At 44.1% G+C, this 17,907-nt stretch overlaps 1 protein-coding gene and 1 pseudogene across 5 annotated transcripts; one reads left to right on the forward strand and one right to left on the reverse strand.

Annotated features, from left to right (window-relative positions):
• Positions 1–277: 277 nt before the first annotated feature.
• On the reverse strand, positions 278–9,796 carry LOC133059371 (HLA class II histocompatibility antigen, DO beta chain). Of its 5 annotated transcripts, none has more exons than XR_009693545.1 (7): positions 9,617–9,791; positions 2,815–3,084; positions 2,099–2,380; positions 1,335–1,445; positions 1,032–1,063; positions 780–874; positions 278–424 (listed from the first exon to the last, which is right to left on the reverse strand). XR_009693545.1 is itself a non-coding variant. In XM_061146388.1 (6 exons), exons 1-6 carry the CDS (start codon positions 9,735–9,737, stop codon positions 371–373), a joined length of 867 nt encoding a protein of 288 aa, XP_061002371.1. In that variant the 5' UTR covers positions 9,738–9,796; the 3' UTR covers positions 278–370. The 5 variants fall into 5 exon arrangements, 3 of the variants coding, with proteins under 3 accessions (XP_061002371.1, XP_061002370.1, XP_061002372.1); XR_009693544.1 differs by having other exon boundaries at positions 763–874; XM_061146388.1 differs by lacking the exon at positions 780–874 and having other exon boundaries at positions 2,815–3,081; positions 9,617–9,796.
• A 2,986-nt stretch (positions 9,797–12,782) lies between these two features.
• Positions 12,783–14,136, forward strand: LOC133059992 (tRNA wybutosine-synthesizing protein 5-like; annotated as a pseudogene).
• The last annotated feature ends 3,771 nt before the right edge of the window (positions 14,137–17,907 follow it).

Here is a 17,907-nt window from a genome sequence, read left to right on the forward strand (position 1 = left end):
GTGTGTCACACACTTTTTCGTATTCTTTTCCATCATCGTTTATCCCAGGATACTGAATATAGTTCCCTGTGCTAAAGAGTAAGACCTTTTTGTTCCTCCATCCTGTGTACAATAGTTGGCAAACATGTAATTCCTTTTGAGAGGAAGGAGGGGGAGCTTTGATGGGCCCACAGCAGAGAGACTTCTGCAGCAGCTGGAAAAGGTCTAGTTCTTGAACTGGGTGTTGATTACAAGAGTTTTGTCTTAAGTCATGTATTAAATTACACATTTTATGTGGTTGTTGGTATCTCGGTTTTATTTTAAAGGAAAAAAAAAGACTTTAAAAATCAATGAAAATGGGACTTCTCTGGTGGTCCAGGGTTATGATTCTTCACTCCCACTGCAGGGGGCACAGGTTTGATCTCTGGTCACAGCGCTTGAGATCCTGCAGGCCTCACAGTGCGGCCAAAAACAAACAAAAAACAGTGAAAAGGGAGCAGTGACTATCTGAACACTTGAGTTCTGAAGATTGCGGGGCTGCGTTTGGAGGAGAGAAAGTTGAAGACCACGACTCGGATGGTTAGGGCTGGACCATCTAGGGCTGGAAGGAGCTAGGTCTTGGGGGAATTTCTGGGCACAGTCCTTGGAAATAAGGACTCGTGTAGACAAGGAGGAGGACGAAGGGCAGGAGGGTGAGAGATGCGTGATCTCAGAAGGCAGCCCTCCAGAGTTAGTTAAGGACTCCTCCAAGGTCTCACAGAATGAGTCACCCCAAACATTGACCTCACAGCGTCCCTCACTTGGTCCAGGGCCACCTTATCGCTCTTCAGGCCCTCGGGGGAGAAGCATCAATTAGAACCTAGTGCGGCTGTGGTGGAAGCACTGCTCTTGGGACCTGCAGGGACAGCGATAAAGTCTCGTGAGGTCCCCACCCTCCTGGGCAAGGACTCAGCCGACAGCGCACCCAGCCAGAGACACTTATATCTTATCCCTTCCTCTGCCAAAGGCTGGGTGACTGATCTGGGACCCAAAGATAAGGAAGGAGACATTACCTCATTGCCAAGCAACGGAGTCACCACACGTCCTGGAATAAAAAAAAAAAAAAGAAGGAAGAAATAGAATGCATCAATTAGGATCAAAAGTGATTATACTGAGTGGTAGGAGATGACCAACAATATCAGAACTCCATCTCTAATTACCCCCTGGAGAATGTTTCTGGCTTCATAAATGACTATCCCAGTGATCCCTGAGAAGTATGGTCAGCCTTCCTCTGTCACACATCTTAGACGTCAGGAAAAGTGGAAAGTGGGGGAAGCTGGGGGATAGGTGGCAGGGTGCTCCTCAAAACTTATTACCTTTCCGGGCTCTGATGTGGATGACAATTCCCACCAGAAAGAAGACTAGCCCGACCAGGAAGGCTGCAGCTCCACCCAGTATCCTTCTCCAAGAATATTCAGACTGAGCTCCTAAGAGAAACAGGTCTCAAAGTTGGCCAAAAGCTCCCAATATTTGGTGCTCCCTCCTGAAACTCCATCCGCCTGCAATGCAGAAGACCCCAGTTCAATCCCTGAGTCAGGAAAATCCACTGGAGGAGAGCATGGTGACCCACTCCAGTAATCTTGCCTGGGAAATCCCATGGACGGAGGAGCCTGGCTTCTACAGTCCTTGGGGTCCCAAAGAGTAGAACATGACTGAGCGACTAACATTTTCTCCTGAAATCCCAGGGCCTGTGCTGGACGGCAATAAGTGCTGTCCAGAGAAAGAATACATCTTTGGGTCCAAGGTTTGTACTCATGGAGTTTCTGTTAATGATTCTGATGGCCAAGAAGAATGCCCCCCTAAATGCCAAGGTCAAAGTACCAAAGGATGCAAGTTCCCAAAACCGGAAGTGAGTGACAAGGTGATTAGACCTCCTTATTTACTGGAAGATCCAAGGATAGCTATCTGCCATGGTTTTTCCCCACCCAACAACCCCACCCAACGACCCCAATCTCTAGGACTCCTTCAGGTCAGAGCAAGGAACTAGTGCTGTGGCCGAGATGAATGCAGAGGTAACACACGCCCCATTCCGAGTCAGATAGACTCGAGTTGGGTCCAGAAAGTACAAGCTGGTTCTCACTCCACTCCACAGAAACAGGGCTCGGCAAGCTGGGATGGTCAACACGGCAGGTGTAGACCTCCCCAAGCTCAGGCGTCATGGCCAGCATCACCGTCGTCTGAAAGGTCCAGTCTCCATTCCTGATGAGGCCAGTGGACATGACCCCCTCTCTCTGTTCCTGCCCATTCCGGAACCAGGTGACCTCGATGTCCCCTGGGTAGAAACCCGTCACCAAGCAAAGCAGCAGATTGTGGTGCCGCAGGGCTGGGGCCTTCTCCGGATACACTGCTACCTCTGGCTGTACTAGGAGCGGAGAGAAAAAACGAGAGGCGGTGAAGGGAGTCCACAGGGCCAACACCACAGTGCCTTCAGGGGCTGTCTCTGCCCTGAATCTCTTTCCCAGATCACCCATGTGGCAACCGGAAATGTGGGGAAAGCTCACCCCCAGGACTCAGACAGTGGAAATGTCAGTGTCCCCAAGGAGGATGCAGGCTTTATCAGCCACACCCACAATTTTCCTTGTGTTCGGGAAGACACTAGCCCTGGTATCTGGGACCAAGACCACAGTGACCTGACCCCTGAGGACAGTAAGTGAGTCATAACCGGGGACAGATCATATAAAGTCTCCCCTGCACCTGACCCTGATGGATAGATATCCTGAAGCAGGAAACTGCCCAGGACAAGGAAGAAGAGCCACGCCCAGGCTCCCACCAAGGAGACCCCAACTTCCGCCTCACCTCTCCTCCCCACGGTGAAGGGTGCGCCTAGCTTGTAGTTGCGTCTGCACAGCATGTCCACAGAGGCTCTGCTCCTCGCCAGTATATCCGGCCGACTGTTCCACAGCTCAGCGTCAGGCTTCCCCAGCTCCGTCAAGGCCACAAACATCCCCAAGTCGCTGTCAAAACGTGCATACTCCTCCAGGTTAAAGATGAATCTGACCACAAACCGCACCTTCTCTGTCCCATTGGTGAAGTAACAGTCAGCCTTTGCCTGGGTCACAAAATCTTCTGGAAAACCAAAAAAAGACTATGAACCAGCCCCCATCTTTAGAACACATATTACAATGGACCATGTGGATTGGAGAGGAGGGCTTTGACCTCAGTAAATCTGACGAAGTAGCCTCTGCTCCTCTGGGCCCCACCCTGGTTCCTCTTAGCAAAGAGACATCCATTCTTTAAAAAAGAAGTGGTACACATATACAATGGAATATTCAGTTCAGTTCAGCTCAGTCGTGTCCGACTCTTTGTGACCCCATGAACCGCAGCATGCCAGGCCTCCCTGTCCATCACCAACTCCCGGAGTCCACCCAAACCCATGTCCATTGAGTCGGTGATGCCATCCAACCATCTCATCCTCTGTCATCCCCTTCTCCTCCTGTCTTCAACCTTTCCCAGCATCAGGGTCTTTTCAAATGAGTCAGCTCTTTGTATCAGGTGGCCAAAGTATTGGGGTTTCAGCTTCAACATCAGTCCTGCCAATGAACACCCAGGACTGATCTCCTTTAGGATGGACTGGTTGGATCTCCTTGCTGTCCAAAGGACTCTCAAGAGTCTTCTCCAACACCACAGTTCAAAAGCATCAATTCTTCGGCACTCAGCTTTCTTTATAGTTCAACTCTCACATCCATACGTGACCACTGGAAAAACCATAGCCTTGACTAGACAGACCTTTGTGACAAAGTAATGTCTCTGCTTTTTAATATGCTATCTAGGTTGGTCATAACTTTCCTTTGAAGGAGTAAGCATCTTTTAATTTCATGGCTGCAATCACCATCTGCAGTGATTTTGGAGCCCCCAAAAATAAAGTCAGCCACTGTTTCCACTGTTTCCTCATCTATTTGCCATGAAGTAATGGGACCAAATGCCATGATCTTAGTTTTCTGAATGTTGAGATTTAAGCCAACTTTTTCACTCTCCTCTTTCACTTTCATCAAGAGGCTCTTTAGTTCTTCTTCACTTTCTGCCATAAGGGTGGTGTCATCTTCATATCTGAGGTTATTGATATTTCTCTTGGCAATCTTGATTCCAGCTTGTGCTTCATTCAGCCCAGCATTTTGCATGATGTACTCTGCATATAAGTTAAATAAGCAGGGTGACAATATACAGCCTTGACGTACTCCTTTTCCTATTTGGAACCAGGCTGTTGTTCCATGTCCAGTTCTAACTGTTGCTTCCTGACCTGCATACAGGTTTCTCAAGAAGCAGGTCAGGTGGTCTGGTATTCCCATCTCCTTCAGAATTTTCCACAATTTATTGTGATCCACACAGTCAAAGGCTTTGGCATAGTCAATAAAGTAGAAATATATGTTTTTCTGGAACTCTCTTGCTTTTTCAGTGATCCAGCGGATGTTGGTAATTTGATCTCTGGTTCCTCTGCCTTTTCTAAAACCAGCTTGAACATCTGGAAGATTACTTAGTCATAAAAAAGAACAAAATAATGCCATTTGCAGCAACATGGATGGACCTAGAGATTATCATATTAAGTGAAGTAAGTTAAAGGCAAATATCATATGGTATTGTTTAAATGTGGAATCAGAAAATAAAAAGGGTACAAATGAACTTACCTACAAAACAGAAATAGAGTACAGATATAGAAAACAAACTTATGGCCACCAGGGGTAAGAAGAGGAGGAATAAACTGGGAGATCAGGAATGACATATACATACCACTGTATATAAAATAGCTAACAGAAGGACCTACTGTATAGCATACAGAACTCTACTCAATACTCTGTAATGGCCTATATGGGGGAAAAAATAATGAAAAGAGTGGATGTATGTATATGTATAACTTATTCACTTTGCTGTATGCCTGAAACTAACATAACATTATAAATTAACTATACTCCAATAAATTTTTTTAAAAAAGAACACCCTTTCTTCTTTGAAAGAAGCCTGAGGTCCAGCCTATCAGGCCAGCCAAATAGGAGACATGTCACCCAAAGAAGCAACTCAAAATGAGTCCAGAGACATGAACATTCATTCAACAAATATACATTTATTTGACCAATATTTATAGACTGTTTGTGTTCTGCCAGACTATGTGCTAAGTGTCTCCAACCCAGGCTTTCAGAAGCCCAGACTTTTAATTCTCCTTATTATCAAAGTCAAAACCAACCAACCCTGAATGGAATAGTTCAATTTTCTTGCCATCAGCAGGTTCATTTTATATATTCCTTCTGGAGCAAAATGAAAGGAAGATGGAGGTGGGGTAAAAAAAAAAAAAAAAAGATGCAGAGGAGACTCACAGTAATGTGGAGTAAATTTCCCCTCTACTCCCCAACTCATCTGGGTTTTCTCAAGAATTTTCTCCTGTATATTTTCCTGTGCGCGATTACTCAGAGACCTCACCCCCTCTATCAACTTTGAGCAAAATAATATTAACTCCTAGTTTGAATATGCCTTTATCATCATCATCACCATCATTGGCCCTATATGTACAGTTCTAGTGGTTGTAATAACATGGTGATAAGGAATATAAGCTTAACTTAAACCTTCTCTGGAGCCTTTAAAAGTAAACACTTCCACTGAAGAGTAAATTTTTTAAAATCCAAATCCAGGGATTCCCTAGTGGTTCAGTGGTTTTTTAAAAAAAAAAATCCTCCTGCCAAGGCGGGGGACACCTGCATACAGGAAGATCCCACCTGCCACAGAGCAACTAAGTCCATGGGCCACACCCACTGAGCCTGTGCTCTAGCGCCCCGGAGCCACAACTACGGCAGCCTGCACGCCCCAGAGCCCGCGCTCTGCGGTAAAAGAAGCCGGCGCCGAGAGAGAAGCCCATGCACCGCAACCAGAGAGAAGCCCCCTGCTTGTCCCAGCTAGAGAAGAGCCCAGGCAGCAAGGAAGACCAAGCACTTTAAAGTAATGAAATACATTTTTTTAAATTATTTTTAAAACTCCAAATCAAAAACAAAATCCAAATCCTTCAATATTCTGTGATAAACCACAATGGAAAAGAATATGAAACAGAATGTATATATTTATATATATACATATATACATGTATAACTGAGTCCCTTTGCCATAGAGCGGTAATTAACACAACATGTAATTCAACCATACTTCAATAAAAATAAATTTAAAGTAAATAAGTAAATAAATAAAAATCACACCCATTCTCCATTATGATTTTCTACTTTCTTTTTTTTTTCATTTATTTTTATTAGTTGGAGGCTAATTACTTTACAATATTGTGGTGGTTTTTGCCATACATTAACATGAATCAGCCATGGATTTACATGTGTTCCCCATCCTGATCTCCCCTCCCGCCTCCCTCCCCATCCCATCCCTCTGGGTCTTCCCAGTGCACCAGCCCCAAGCACTTGTCTCATGCATCCAACCTGGGCTGGCGATCTGTTTCACCCTTGATGGTATACTTGTTTCACTGCTATTCTCTCAGAACATCCCACCCTCGCCTTCTCCCACAGAGTCCAAAAGTCTATTCTGTACATCTCTGTCTCTTTTACTATTTTGCATATGGGGTTATCATTACCATCTTTTTAAATTCCATATATATGCGTTAGTATACTATATTGGTCTTTATCTTTCTGGCTTACTTCACTCTGTATAATGGGCTCCAGTTTCATCCATCTCATTAGGACTGGTTCAAATGAATTCTTTTTAATGGCTGAGCAATATTCCATTGTGTATATGTACCATAGCTTCCTTATCCATTCGTCTGCTGATGGGCATCTAGGTTGCTTCCATGTCCTGGCTATTATAAACAGTGCTGCGATGAACACTGGGGTGCACGTGTCTCTTTCAGATCTGGTTTCCTCGTTGTGTATGCCCAGGAGTGGGATTGCTGGGTCATGTGGCAGTTCTATTTCCAGATTTTTAAGGAATCTCCACACTGTTCTCCATAGCGGCTGTACTAGTTTGCATTCCCACCAACAGTGTATGAGGGTTCCCTTTTCTCCACACTCTCTCCAGCATTTATTGCTTGTAGACTTTTGGATTTTCTACTTTCAAAGTACCTTGCTAGTATTGGTAGTGATTAGTTTGAGCTCTATATTAACTTTCATACACTGTACCTCATTTCTAGATGGTTCAGGTTCTCCAAAACAGTTTTAATTTTCCAAAGTTATTTAATCAATCTTCATAGGTGAGAAAAAGTGTGATTGTTTACTATGGTAAATTCATATGTTGACATCTCAAATCCCAAGGGTGATGGTATTAGTTGGTGGTGTTGGGAGCGTGGGCTCCTGATGAATGGAATTGGCACCCCTAGAGAAGAGGCTCCAGAGAGCGCCCCAGCCCCTTCCACCACGTCAGGACACAGATAGAAGGCACCACCAGCTCTGAAGCAGGATGACAGTCCTTCCCAGGACACAACCAGGCTGGAGACTTGTCCTGGACGCCTCAGCCTCCAGAACTTTGAGAAATAAATGTGTGTTGTTTATAAGCCACCCAATCTGTGGTATTTGTCATAGCAGTCTAAACAGACTAGGATAATGATAGTTGTCTTAAATTTGAAGATATGGACAATTTTAAGAGAGAAACTGGTAAATGGCCGTGGGCTAGGTCTCAGTTGACTGGAGTTTTAGTTCTGCATCTACTGGTTTCACGTAGAAACAGACACTTCCCCTCCTGACCTGCTTCCCCATCAGTAAGGACAGGGCTTCAGTTCACACACACCACCACCAAGGTAGAACTCAAAAGCATTTGGGTCAGGTAAGAAAAGAAGCAGAATGTGAGAAAGCAGACGTGGTACACACGTACAATGGAATACTACTCAGCCACAGAAAGGAACAATATGGGGTCGTTTGTAGAGATGCGGCTGGACCTAGAGACTGTCATACTGTGAAGCAAGTTCGAAAGAGAAAAACAAATATCAAATATTGATGCATGTATGTGGAATCTAGAAAAAGTGGTATAAATGACCTTATTTGCAAAACGGAAATAAAGACACAGACGTAGAGAAGAAACGTATGGACACCAAGTGGGGAATGGGAGGTGGGGGGATGAAACTGGGAGCTTGGGACTGATGGATCTACACCACTGAGACAATGTATAAAACAGATGACTAATGAGAACCTAGTGTGGAGCACAGGGAACTGTACCCAGAGCTCTGCGGGGACCTACATGGGGAGGAAATCCAAAAAAGAGGGGGTACATGTGTGTGCACAGCTGACCCACCGTGCTCTACAGGAGAAACTGACACAACGTTGAAAAGCAACTATACGCCAACAAAAATTAATTTTAAAAAAATTAAAAATTAAACGTTTTAAAAAAGTAATGTAATTCATCACATGATGACATTTACTAATATTTTAAATACACACAGAAAACAGCTCCATCTTTTCTAAAGCCACCCTGATACTGAAAGCCACAGAAGACACGTTGGAATGGAAGGGAGGGGGAGAGGATAGAGAGAAGCGAGTGATGACAAGCGCTGTGAGCTCGTTGGGAGAGGGAAGCCCACTCTGCGCACTTGAGAACAACGTAAAAGGACATTCAAATGGGTTCATAGTGCCAATCAACCAGGAACGATCTTCCTGAAGAAATGGCACTTCGGCTGAGATGTGACGGGTGACCGTTCCTGATCTCAGATGCAGATCTGCTTTCATGTCTAAGTGCAGAGGAACTGCTGGTAGTGATTAGGAGGGCAACTGCTGGTAGTGATTAGGAGGGCAACATCCTTCCTGGGTCAGCCAGACTGATCTCAAGCTCAGATGAGTCTCTAATCTCCAATTGCCTCTTTCATCTTACAGTCTAAATTAGAAAAAAAATTATTTTTCAGTCAGATCTGTGTCAGAGTTTAGATCTTACTGATCATGTGTGTGTGTGTGTGTGTGTTGTTGTTGTTGTTGTTTAATAGAAATTATAAGTTCAGAGAGGTTTCTGTTCTCCAAGAACAATGATCTCCTCATGCCCACCCTCCCCACCCCTAGGTTTTGTTCCTCTTTTGTGTTTAACGAGACTGACGTTCAAAGAGGTTCTGTTTTTAGAATGTTGTATCCTGTTTTCTTCTGATAAATATGTTTTTGGAATGTACTGTCACTTCATGTTTGCAAAGCTTAACTTCTCAGCTAGACAAATACCAGTAAGCATATGTACCTGGTAACCTGAGGACGGGCATCACACATTCAATTTCTCCTGTTTGTCAAATCACTTGGTAAAATCTGACCATGTTACAGAGGCTTAAAAATGTCAAATGAAGCAGTCAAGTCCTTATATGCATAAAGAAATGGTCACAAATAGAAGCAGTCACAATCATCAAAATCCTGGCTGAAAGACAGTGGCTATTTTCAGCCTGCCTCAATTTTTCACAGTTCTCCAGATGGCCATCAATACCATAAGGACCCTGAGCAAGCAATCTGTTTCCCTTTCGCTGAATCAGTGGCTCTGGGACAGGAAGTCCTTTCCCCGCCGGTCCATTTCATGTGGTAAAGCGGGAGGGAAAGCTTTTCTGTGAGAAAGAAGACTCACTGAAGCCAGAGCTGCTTCCTGTCTGGACTGGAGGCTGCACCTGTAAGGGGAAGGCCTCTCTCCCCATGTCAGTGTGTATACCTGAAAGAAATCACCGTGTTCTTACCTGGAGTATCTCTGTCCTGAGTCACAGAAGCATCCAGCCTGAGAACCGTGGATAAGAAGGCCACCACCCAGGGAACCCAGCTGGGACTCATTCTGGAAGAAAACAAACGAGACAGGAACATCTTCACCTCTTTAGAACGGGGCTTGGCCACACACACTCAGTCAAATATTCATGCAGAGCAGAGACGTCTTTCTGTCTACCCCGGGATTGGAAACTCCTCATCCAGATAACCAATCAAGCTAGAGGAGCTTAGAGTCATTAGGTGCTGGGTAGGATGCCTTCATAAAGTCATGTGATACCACTCAATAACTGATCACCTGCAGAATCACGGACTGCAGTTCAGGTACTTGGAAACTGGACTAGGAGAAAAAAGAAAAACTGCTCTACAGAGTATGTGGTCTCAGAAGGACTAGGCAGATCGTCTTCCACGGATCTTTGTATCATTATCCAGCATGGTCCCTGGCCTGCTGTGGCCAGAAGATCTCCATGATGATGCAGTGACTGACACTGCCAACAGAGAGCATGTAAATGAAGACAACAGCGGACACATTCCAAGGCCTGGGCCTTATGGGGACTCAGGGAAAGGGTTATTAGAGAAAAAATGGAAGAGACTGAGAATTATCTGGAGAGGAGGATTTCCTATAAACCAAGAGAGCGAAGAAAAAACAAACTTGGAGAGAAGCTTCTTGAAAAAATAAAATGCTGCAAAAAAAAAAAATGTTTAAAAGGATAAAAAGAGAGAGTGTGGATATGTGTATATGATTCACTTTGCTGTACAACAGTAACTAACACAACACTGTAAATCAACTATGCTCCAATAAAAATTTTAAAATATGAAAAGAGTTTGGTGTATATCCGGGAGACAATAGCTCTCATGGATTTACATTTATAATAACTTGATGAAAATAACACATAAGCATGGATAGTGAATCTAAATGTTAAACTTCTTAAGCTAATAAAGGTAGATTTGAAACAATGTTTAAAGAGGATAAAAGAGAAAAAAAGCATTATGTTTTATAATTAATGGGGCACCAGTAGCCTTCAATGGAACAGAGTATTAAAAGAAGAGGCAATATTTCAAAAAGGTAAAGAGTGAATTAAATGAGAAAATGACGGTAGTAGACGTACCAGTCCTTCGGGAATTTTGGAAGCTGACCTTTGTGCACTGTTTTGTTGTTTGTTCAGTCACTCAGTTATGTCCGATTCTTTGCGACCCCATGGACTGCAGCACGCCAGGCCTCCCTGTCCTTCACCATCTCCTGGAGCTTGCTCAAACTCATGTCCATTGAGTCGGTGATGCCATCCAACCATCTCATCCTCTCTCGTCCCCTTCTCCTCCTGCCTTCAATCTTTCCCAGCATTAGGGTCTTTTTCAATGAGTTGGCCCTTTGCATCAGGTGGCCAAATTATTGGAGCTTTCAATGAGTTGGCCCTTTGCATCAGGTGGCCAAATTATTGGAGCTTCAGCTTCAGCATCAGTCTTTCCAATGAATATTAAAGACTGATTTCCTTTAAGATTGACTGGTTTGGTCTCCGTGCAGTCCAAGGGACTCTCAAGAATCTGCCACATTGTAAGAAGATTCTTTACCTTCTGAGCCACCAGAGAAACCCCATAACCTTCTCAGTTAATGATATTATTGGGTTGGCCGAAAAATTCTATTGATCCAAATGTATTTTGGACCAACCTAATACTTTCTGGGGGCTTAAAAGTGATATGTCTCTATGCTGAGGGTCAGTCACCTATAATGTTAGTACTTGTTTTTATAGCTACCTTCTGCGGTGATGAAAGTGAGCAGTGAGTGACAGTGGTTTACAATTATTTTTTTCTGTGAAATTGGCTAATTTGATATGTATCAGGAATGTATGAATCTGAGTGTAATTTCAAGCTAGATTTGTACATATAAATGGAAGGCAAAAAGAATAAAATGCATTGCTTCAAAAAAAAAAAAAAGAAAAAACCCTTTTTCAGACACATGATTAAAATAGGAAGATTTGAAAAACAGGGGTATGAGGGAGTTCAAGCTGTGTGGGGCTTCAACAAACTTATTTTAGAACAAGGGGAGGTCTTCTGCTGAAAAGAAACTGGAAAAAATATTTGATAAGTAAGGAGAGCAAGACTTCTTTTTCTCCAAAGTAATCTATAAGTGTATTATTATTCAATTTGCCTCTTGATCCATGGCCCAATATTGTGAATCCTACAAGATGAAACAGACATGTTTCTGGTCCAGAAGAAATGTAAAATTTGGGTGGAGTGACAGAGGAACAATCCACTGTAGTGTCAGGAAGAATCAAATCATCTTTAAAGCTTGGGCACACAAGAGAAAATTCAAGCCATCTAGAAAGAGTTGATGAAGCTGATAAAGTTGATATTTGACACAAGTGGCTAACAGGAAATGTTATAATTCGGACTACCCAGTACATGGGGACAAGAGAGAAGGAATAAACAGTGAAACAAAAAATGTGTCAGGAATTCCTTACAAGTTAGTGTTTGGCCACAATAAATACATGTATGCACACTACTTCACTGCATGGGAGAAGAATACAGTAAATTTTTTTCTTCTTCACTTCCCTAAGAGAACACACGTTTTGATGGGTGTGTAAGGTGGGACTGTAATGGTAGTAGACCCAGAGAGTCTGGAATACTTGAGCTATGTCTTACCGAACATGCCGAGATGCCCTCTGCTGCTACTGCTAAGTCACTTCAGTCGTGTCCGACTCTGTGCAACCCCATCCCTGAGATTCTCCAGGCAAGAACACTGGAGTGGGTTGCCATTTCCTTCTCCAATGCATAAAAGTGAAAAGTGAAAGTGAAGTCGCTCAGTGGTGTCCGACTCTTAGCGACCCCATGGACTGCAGCCCACCAGGCTCCTCCATCCATGGGATTTTCCAGGCAAGAGTACTGGAGTGGGGTGCCATTGCCTTCTCCGAGAGATGCCCTCAGCTACCCACAAATGCAATACTCTGTCCATAATGTAATAAATGTAATACTCTTATTCATAAATGTAATAGCAAATTGTAAATAAAAGGCCAGTCAAATCCCTGATGCTCTAATAGAGGGTTTTACGGTGAAGCTTCTATGAAGCATGACACCCCAGGCAAGGTCCTCATGTTTCCACGTTTACCGCTAACCAGCTGTAAATCCTGAAGGCCTGGGACTTCCAAGCACATGAAGTGTAGGAGGAAGACAGATGACGGGTCACAAAGGAACTCTGTTGAAGATGGCAGAAATAAATTCTGGAAAAGAAAGGCAAAACGCAGAGGTTCCCCAGAGTTGAAAGAGAATGGGCAGTGCGTCCCAGTACCCCAGCTCGAGGGTGATTCGCAGGAGCCGTTCATAGGACACCTGGATCCGCAGAGAAAACCTCTGGTGTTGAAAGGAATTGACTTGGGAGCAGGTACAAGCAAATGGACAGAGGAATTCCCTGGTGGCTCAGACGGTAAAGTGTCTGCCTACAGTGTGGGAGACCCAGGTTCTATCACTGGGTCAGGACGACCCCCTCGAGAAGGGAATGGCAACCCACTCCAGTATTCTTGCCTGGAGAATACCATGGATGGAGGAGCCTGGGGGGCTGCAGTCCATGGGGTCACAAAGAGTCAGACACAACTGAGCGACTTCACTTTCACAAGCAGATGGACAGTGGATCACCTAAGCCAAATCAGAAGGAGGAAAGAAGTGAAGATTCACGTTGCTGCAGTTGCCCCATGGACTTCCTTAAACTTTTAACAAGTTGGTACAGAGCACAACTGAAGAAAACCATAAGGAATTCTTTATAGCAGAAGATCTACTGTACTTCATGCTTTGTGGATCCAGTTTTTACTACAAGGATATATAGAGACATTTCTTCCTAAGGCCACCGGAGAGCATTAATAGGAAAGACTGAGAAGGATGACCTAGAATCACTTGGGGAAGAGCCTAGAAAGGATCTTGCAAATATCAGAAAGCAGTTTCCTTTATCGGAAGGAGATATCAAGTTTCCAAAATTCTTCAAAGAATGGTTCTTTTCCAGTGTTTTTCAAATTAAGCTCACCAAAGTTACAACTTTGGATCCACTATAATATAACAGATAACTTCTCAATACAAGTGACAGGAAAAAAAATGCATTATACTATTCAGTCCTCAAGATGCCCAATATTTATAATTATTGGGTATTAAATCAGAAGTGCTGAACATAGATAACCCAGACTTATCTAAATATCTACTGTTTTCCAAGGCTAGATGGTATGAATGTTCCCTTAAAGCTGGATATGTATTATTCATTCCTGCTTTATGATTCCATAATATAATTTCTGAAGAGTTTGGAGTGGGAGTGAATGTCTTTTGGAAGCACCTTCCCTCTGAATGCTATGCTAAAATGGATACCTATGGAGACAAAGATCCTACAGCAGCATCAAGAGCTGCACAAATTTTGGACAGAGTCTTAAAAACCCTTGCAGAATTGCCAGAGGAATATAGGGACTTCTATGCAGGGCGAACGGTTTTGCACATTCAAGATAAAGCCTATAGCAAAAATTTTGAATAAATAATGAACTGACTGCAAAGAGCATAAACTTTTAAATACAATTCAGTTCAAATACTGGAAAAGTGTAACAAGAGGTAAATTATCTTTTTAAAGATTTATTCTTCTCAGGGGGGCACTAGTGGTAAAGAATCTGCCTGTCAGTACAGGAGACAAAAGAAACATGGGGTCCATCCCTGGGTTGGGAAGATCCCCTGGAGTAAGAAATGGCAACCCAGTCCAGTATTCTTGCCTGAAAAATCCCATAGACAGAAGAGCCTGGCGGCTACAATCCATGAGGATCACAAAGAGACACGGTTAAGCATGCACACACACAAAATAGGAGAGGCAGCTCAACCTCAGATTTATAGATTAAATAAGTATGAAGGCGGGGGAGGTAAAACGCAACTTTGTAATCTTTAGTGTCCTGTGACATCCCTCCCCCTTTACTGTTAGTAAACATGCCCTGCCCAGGGATCTGAGGTGTCAGAATAAATATTTCTTCCCCTGAAAGGTCATGACAGGAAGAATAAGAGAAAGATGGGGGTAGTTCTCTGGTGGTCCAGTGGTTAAGACTGTGCTCTCACTACCATGGGCCTGGGTTTGATCCCTGGTTGGGGAGCTTAGATTCCACAAGCCATAGGAAACAAAAATAAAATAAAAAATTTAAAAGAAAGAAAGAAAGAGATGGGGCAGTATGGAAGACATTACTAGTGTTCACCAACTTTCTCTATTCCTTAAGCATGCAGAAAACTGCAGCTCCTACTCTCCTATAGCTGCTAGAGACTAGTTCTGGCACCACCCCCCCACCCCCCACGCCCCGAGAGAAGAATCCTCCGCACTGATCCTTAAATTCTGGAGGACTTTCCTCTTCCTCTACTGTAAACGACCAGGACCCTATGAAGTCTTCCCAGAATAGACCCCACACCCATGTCCTCCACCTGCCTTTCCTCTGTAGAAAAAGCTCAATCGAAGAAATGAGAAAATGCAACAAAAAAAAAAAAAAAAAAGAAAGAAAGAAAGAAACAAGACAAAACAATAATAGCTGAGCCGTTATACAAAGGCAAACACCTTTAGTTCTTCCTCAAGGACTATAGATAATATTCTGAGTCATATCCTGTGAGCTGTTTTGCAGATACTGAAAGCGCTCCCTGGTGGAAGTCATTAACTGTAGGCTGCCCAAAAGCATGTAGACCCCAGATCCCCGGAACCAGAAGGTAGATGATGCTAATTCCAGATAACCTCATCACCAACCAATCAGAAGAATGTCCACGAGCTGACCACCCCACTCCCTGCGCCTTGAACACTGTGAGACTCCTCACTACCTCCTTCTCCTATGCCCCCCCCCCCCTCCCCAGCCTGGCAAAGGAATACAGTTATTTCCTTATACCTCACCAAAACTCTGTCTCCAAGATGTAATCTGGCACCGATGTAAAGAGGTCCAATTTTGGCAACATCACCAAGTCAACCAAAACAGGCTTGTATCCAAATGTTGGAATCAGTATATAAAAGCAGTCTAATTAGATGAGTCATCGGGGAAAGAAGGTCCCTGGAGAATCACCTGAACCTACAACAGATGCTATGTGAATCAGAAATAACTTGCTTAATTAAGGCATTTGATAATGGTCCTCCCTGGAGGTTCAGTGATTGGGACTCCACCGCAAGGGACTCGGGTTCAGTCCCCGGTCAGGGAACTAAAATCCCATAGGCCGTGCAGTGCGGCCAAAAAAAAAAAGGCACCAGCGTCCTTGTTACTACAGCCTCACTTAACTTGCTAGGACAGGAACCAGAATGTCGCCCAGAGTCCTCAGGTAGATTAGAATGTTTATGAATTAGGAGCCTGACTACAGGCCAGAAACTGACCAAGTGTGGGGATGTGTCACCCGTTGTGAGTGTGAGTGTTATGGTTGTGAGTGCTCTAGAGCCGGGTGGGGGTGTTGCTCCCAGTTGGAAGGGGGTGTGTGGTGCTGAGTAAAAAAAAAAGGGCGGGGGGAGCCATCCGAAGGAGCTCGAGCTGCTGAATTTTAATTTCCTTCTTTCTTCACACAGATACCTATGTATCTTTCCCATGTATCTCACCCCATCTGAAAAAGAAGAAAACTGTTTTGCTCGAGGCTGAGTGACTGAGGACGTGACCTGGGGGCACCAGAAGCAGTAAGAGCCGGAGATGAGAAGGCCACAAAGGTCTCAGCCTGTCTTCCCTCCTCCGCGGCCGGCCCCCTGGCCGGGCTCCTGCACCTTCTCTCAGAGACAAACAAGAGCCCGCGGGGAGAAGAGGACCGTGGGGCCCAGAGAACACACAGTAAATGGGGCTTGTGCGCGCATCTGCAGGGAGGAGAAGGCGTCCTTAGACCCGGAAGACTGGAGGATACGGATGCTGAACCGGAAGTTAGCAACGCCGTTCTTTCTTACTTCCGGTGTGAATGTGTCCACCGCGCGTACGTTCTGAAATCTAACTTGACTGCATCATAACAGCAAGAGTTAAATCTGTCAGCTGCTTGTTACGAATCATTTTTCTAGGCACAGTGTGAATATGGGGGGCAGGAGGAGGGAGAGAGAGACTCAGCAGAACAACCCTTCACTGTGATACTATCATGACTTCCCTTCTGCAGGTGAAGTAATGAGAGCATGAACCAAAGTTCACAGGAAGTTAGTCCGCGGGCTATGCTGTTTTCATTGCACTGTATTTCTTATTGGGAACCCAGGAAGACCTCATTTCTACATCTTTAACATCCCCGCAATAAGATGCACAAAAGGTCAAAATGACTGAAGAATCGTATTATAATTCTGGTGCCAAGATAGACCTCCATCCCCGTCTCTTAAAAAGAAGGCAGTGGTCTCATGGATCGGGAACAGGAATGACATCTGTGGGAAAAGGTAGCAAGTCAACCAAAGAGAGAAGGCGATACCAGCCGGCAATCTCCCTGGCCAGTGGCCGCTGATGCAACTTATGTAAATCGAAGCCGCTGGGTGGTCCAATCAGAAGTTTTGCTGAGTTTTCTGTGCTGCCCATCAGTGTCCCCAGTGGGAGATCTGGGTTTCCTGAGGTCTTCAGAGAAACCAGAGGTTTCGGGGAGACAGCTGATAAAGAGAGCGGTCATGCCTGGTTGCCTTCTCCCACATTCTTGTTTTTTGTTCTACTTGAGTTTGAAAACTAAGATGGGGGGTTTTTATTTTTCCCTTCCTGCCTGACTTCAACCAAGAGCTCTACTTCATAGAGATACGGGCTTTTCTGTGATTTTCCCCCAAAACTCACCCCTCATTTTGCACCCCTCTTCCGCTTTCCCTCCCTGTTCTCTAGGGAGTGAGAGAAGTTGGGCGTGGTAGATGCAGCTGTTCGTTGAGGGTGTTAAAAAAAAAAATCATTCTCTCTATTACCTGGCAAAAACATCTCTTCAACTGCTATCTTGGTGACTTTATTATTTTTTATTGAGATATAATTAGGTTACAACACTATGTTAGTTCCAAGTGTACAACATAGTGATTGGATACCTCTATACATTACAAAGTAATCAACATGATAAATCTAGATGCCATTTGTCATCATACCAAGTTATTACCATAGTATTCACTGTTTTAGCCACCCTGTGGATTTCATTCTTGTGACACATCACATTTCTTTTGTAACTGGAAGTGTACGCCTCTGAATCTCACTCAGCTATTTCATTCATTCTCCCCCGTCCAGTCCCCTGTGGCAGCCACTCTGTACTACCTGTCTTTCTGCTTTTTGCTTGTTCACTTGTTTTTCAGATTCCACATGTAAGTGAAACCATACAGTGTATGTCTTTCTCTGAC

The sequence above is a fragment of the Dama dama genome, chromosome 7 (genome assembly GCF_033118175.1).
Source record: "Dama dama isolate Ldn47 chromosome 7, ASM3311817v1, whole genome shotgun sequence".
NCBI classification, from domain to species: domain Eukaryota; kingdom Metazoa; phylum Chordata; class Mammalia; order Artiodactyla; family Cervidae; genus Dama; species Dama dama.

Coding starts and splice junctions, on each gene's coding strand:
- LOC133059371 (XM_061146387.1), bottom strand. CDS start 9,737: ATGTTCCTGTCTCGTTTGTTTTCTTCCAGAATGAGTCCCAGCTGGGTT. Junction 3,085..9,616: donor TCAGGACAGAGATACTCCAG/GTAAGAACACGG, acceptor TTGGTTTTCCAG/AAGATTTTGTGACCCAGGCA. Junction 425..1,031: donor CTCCGTTGCTTGGCAATGAG/GTAATGTCTCCT, acceptor TGAGGCCTGCAG/GATCTCAAGCGCTGTGACCA.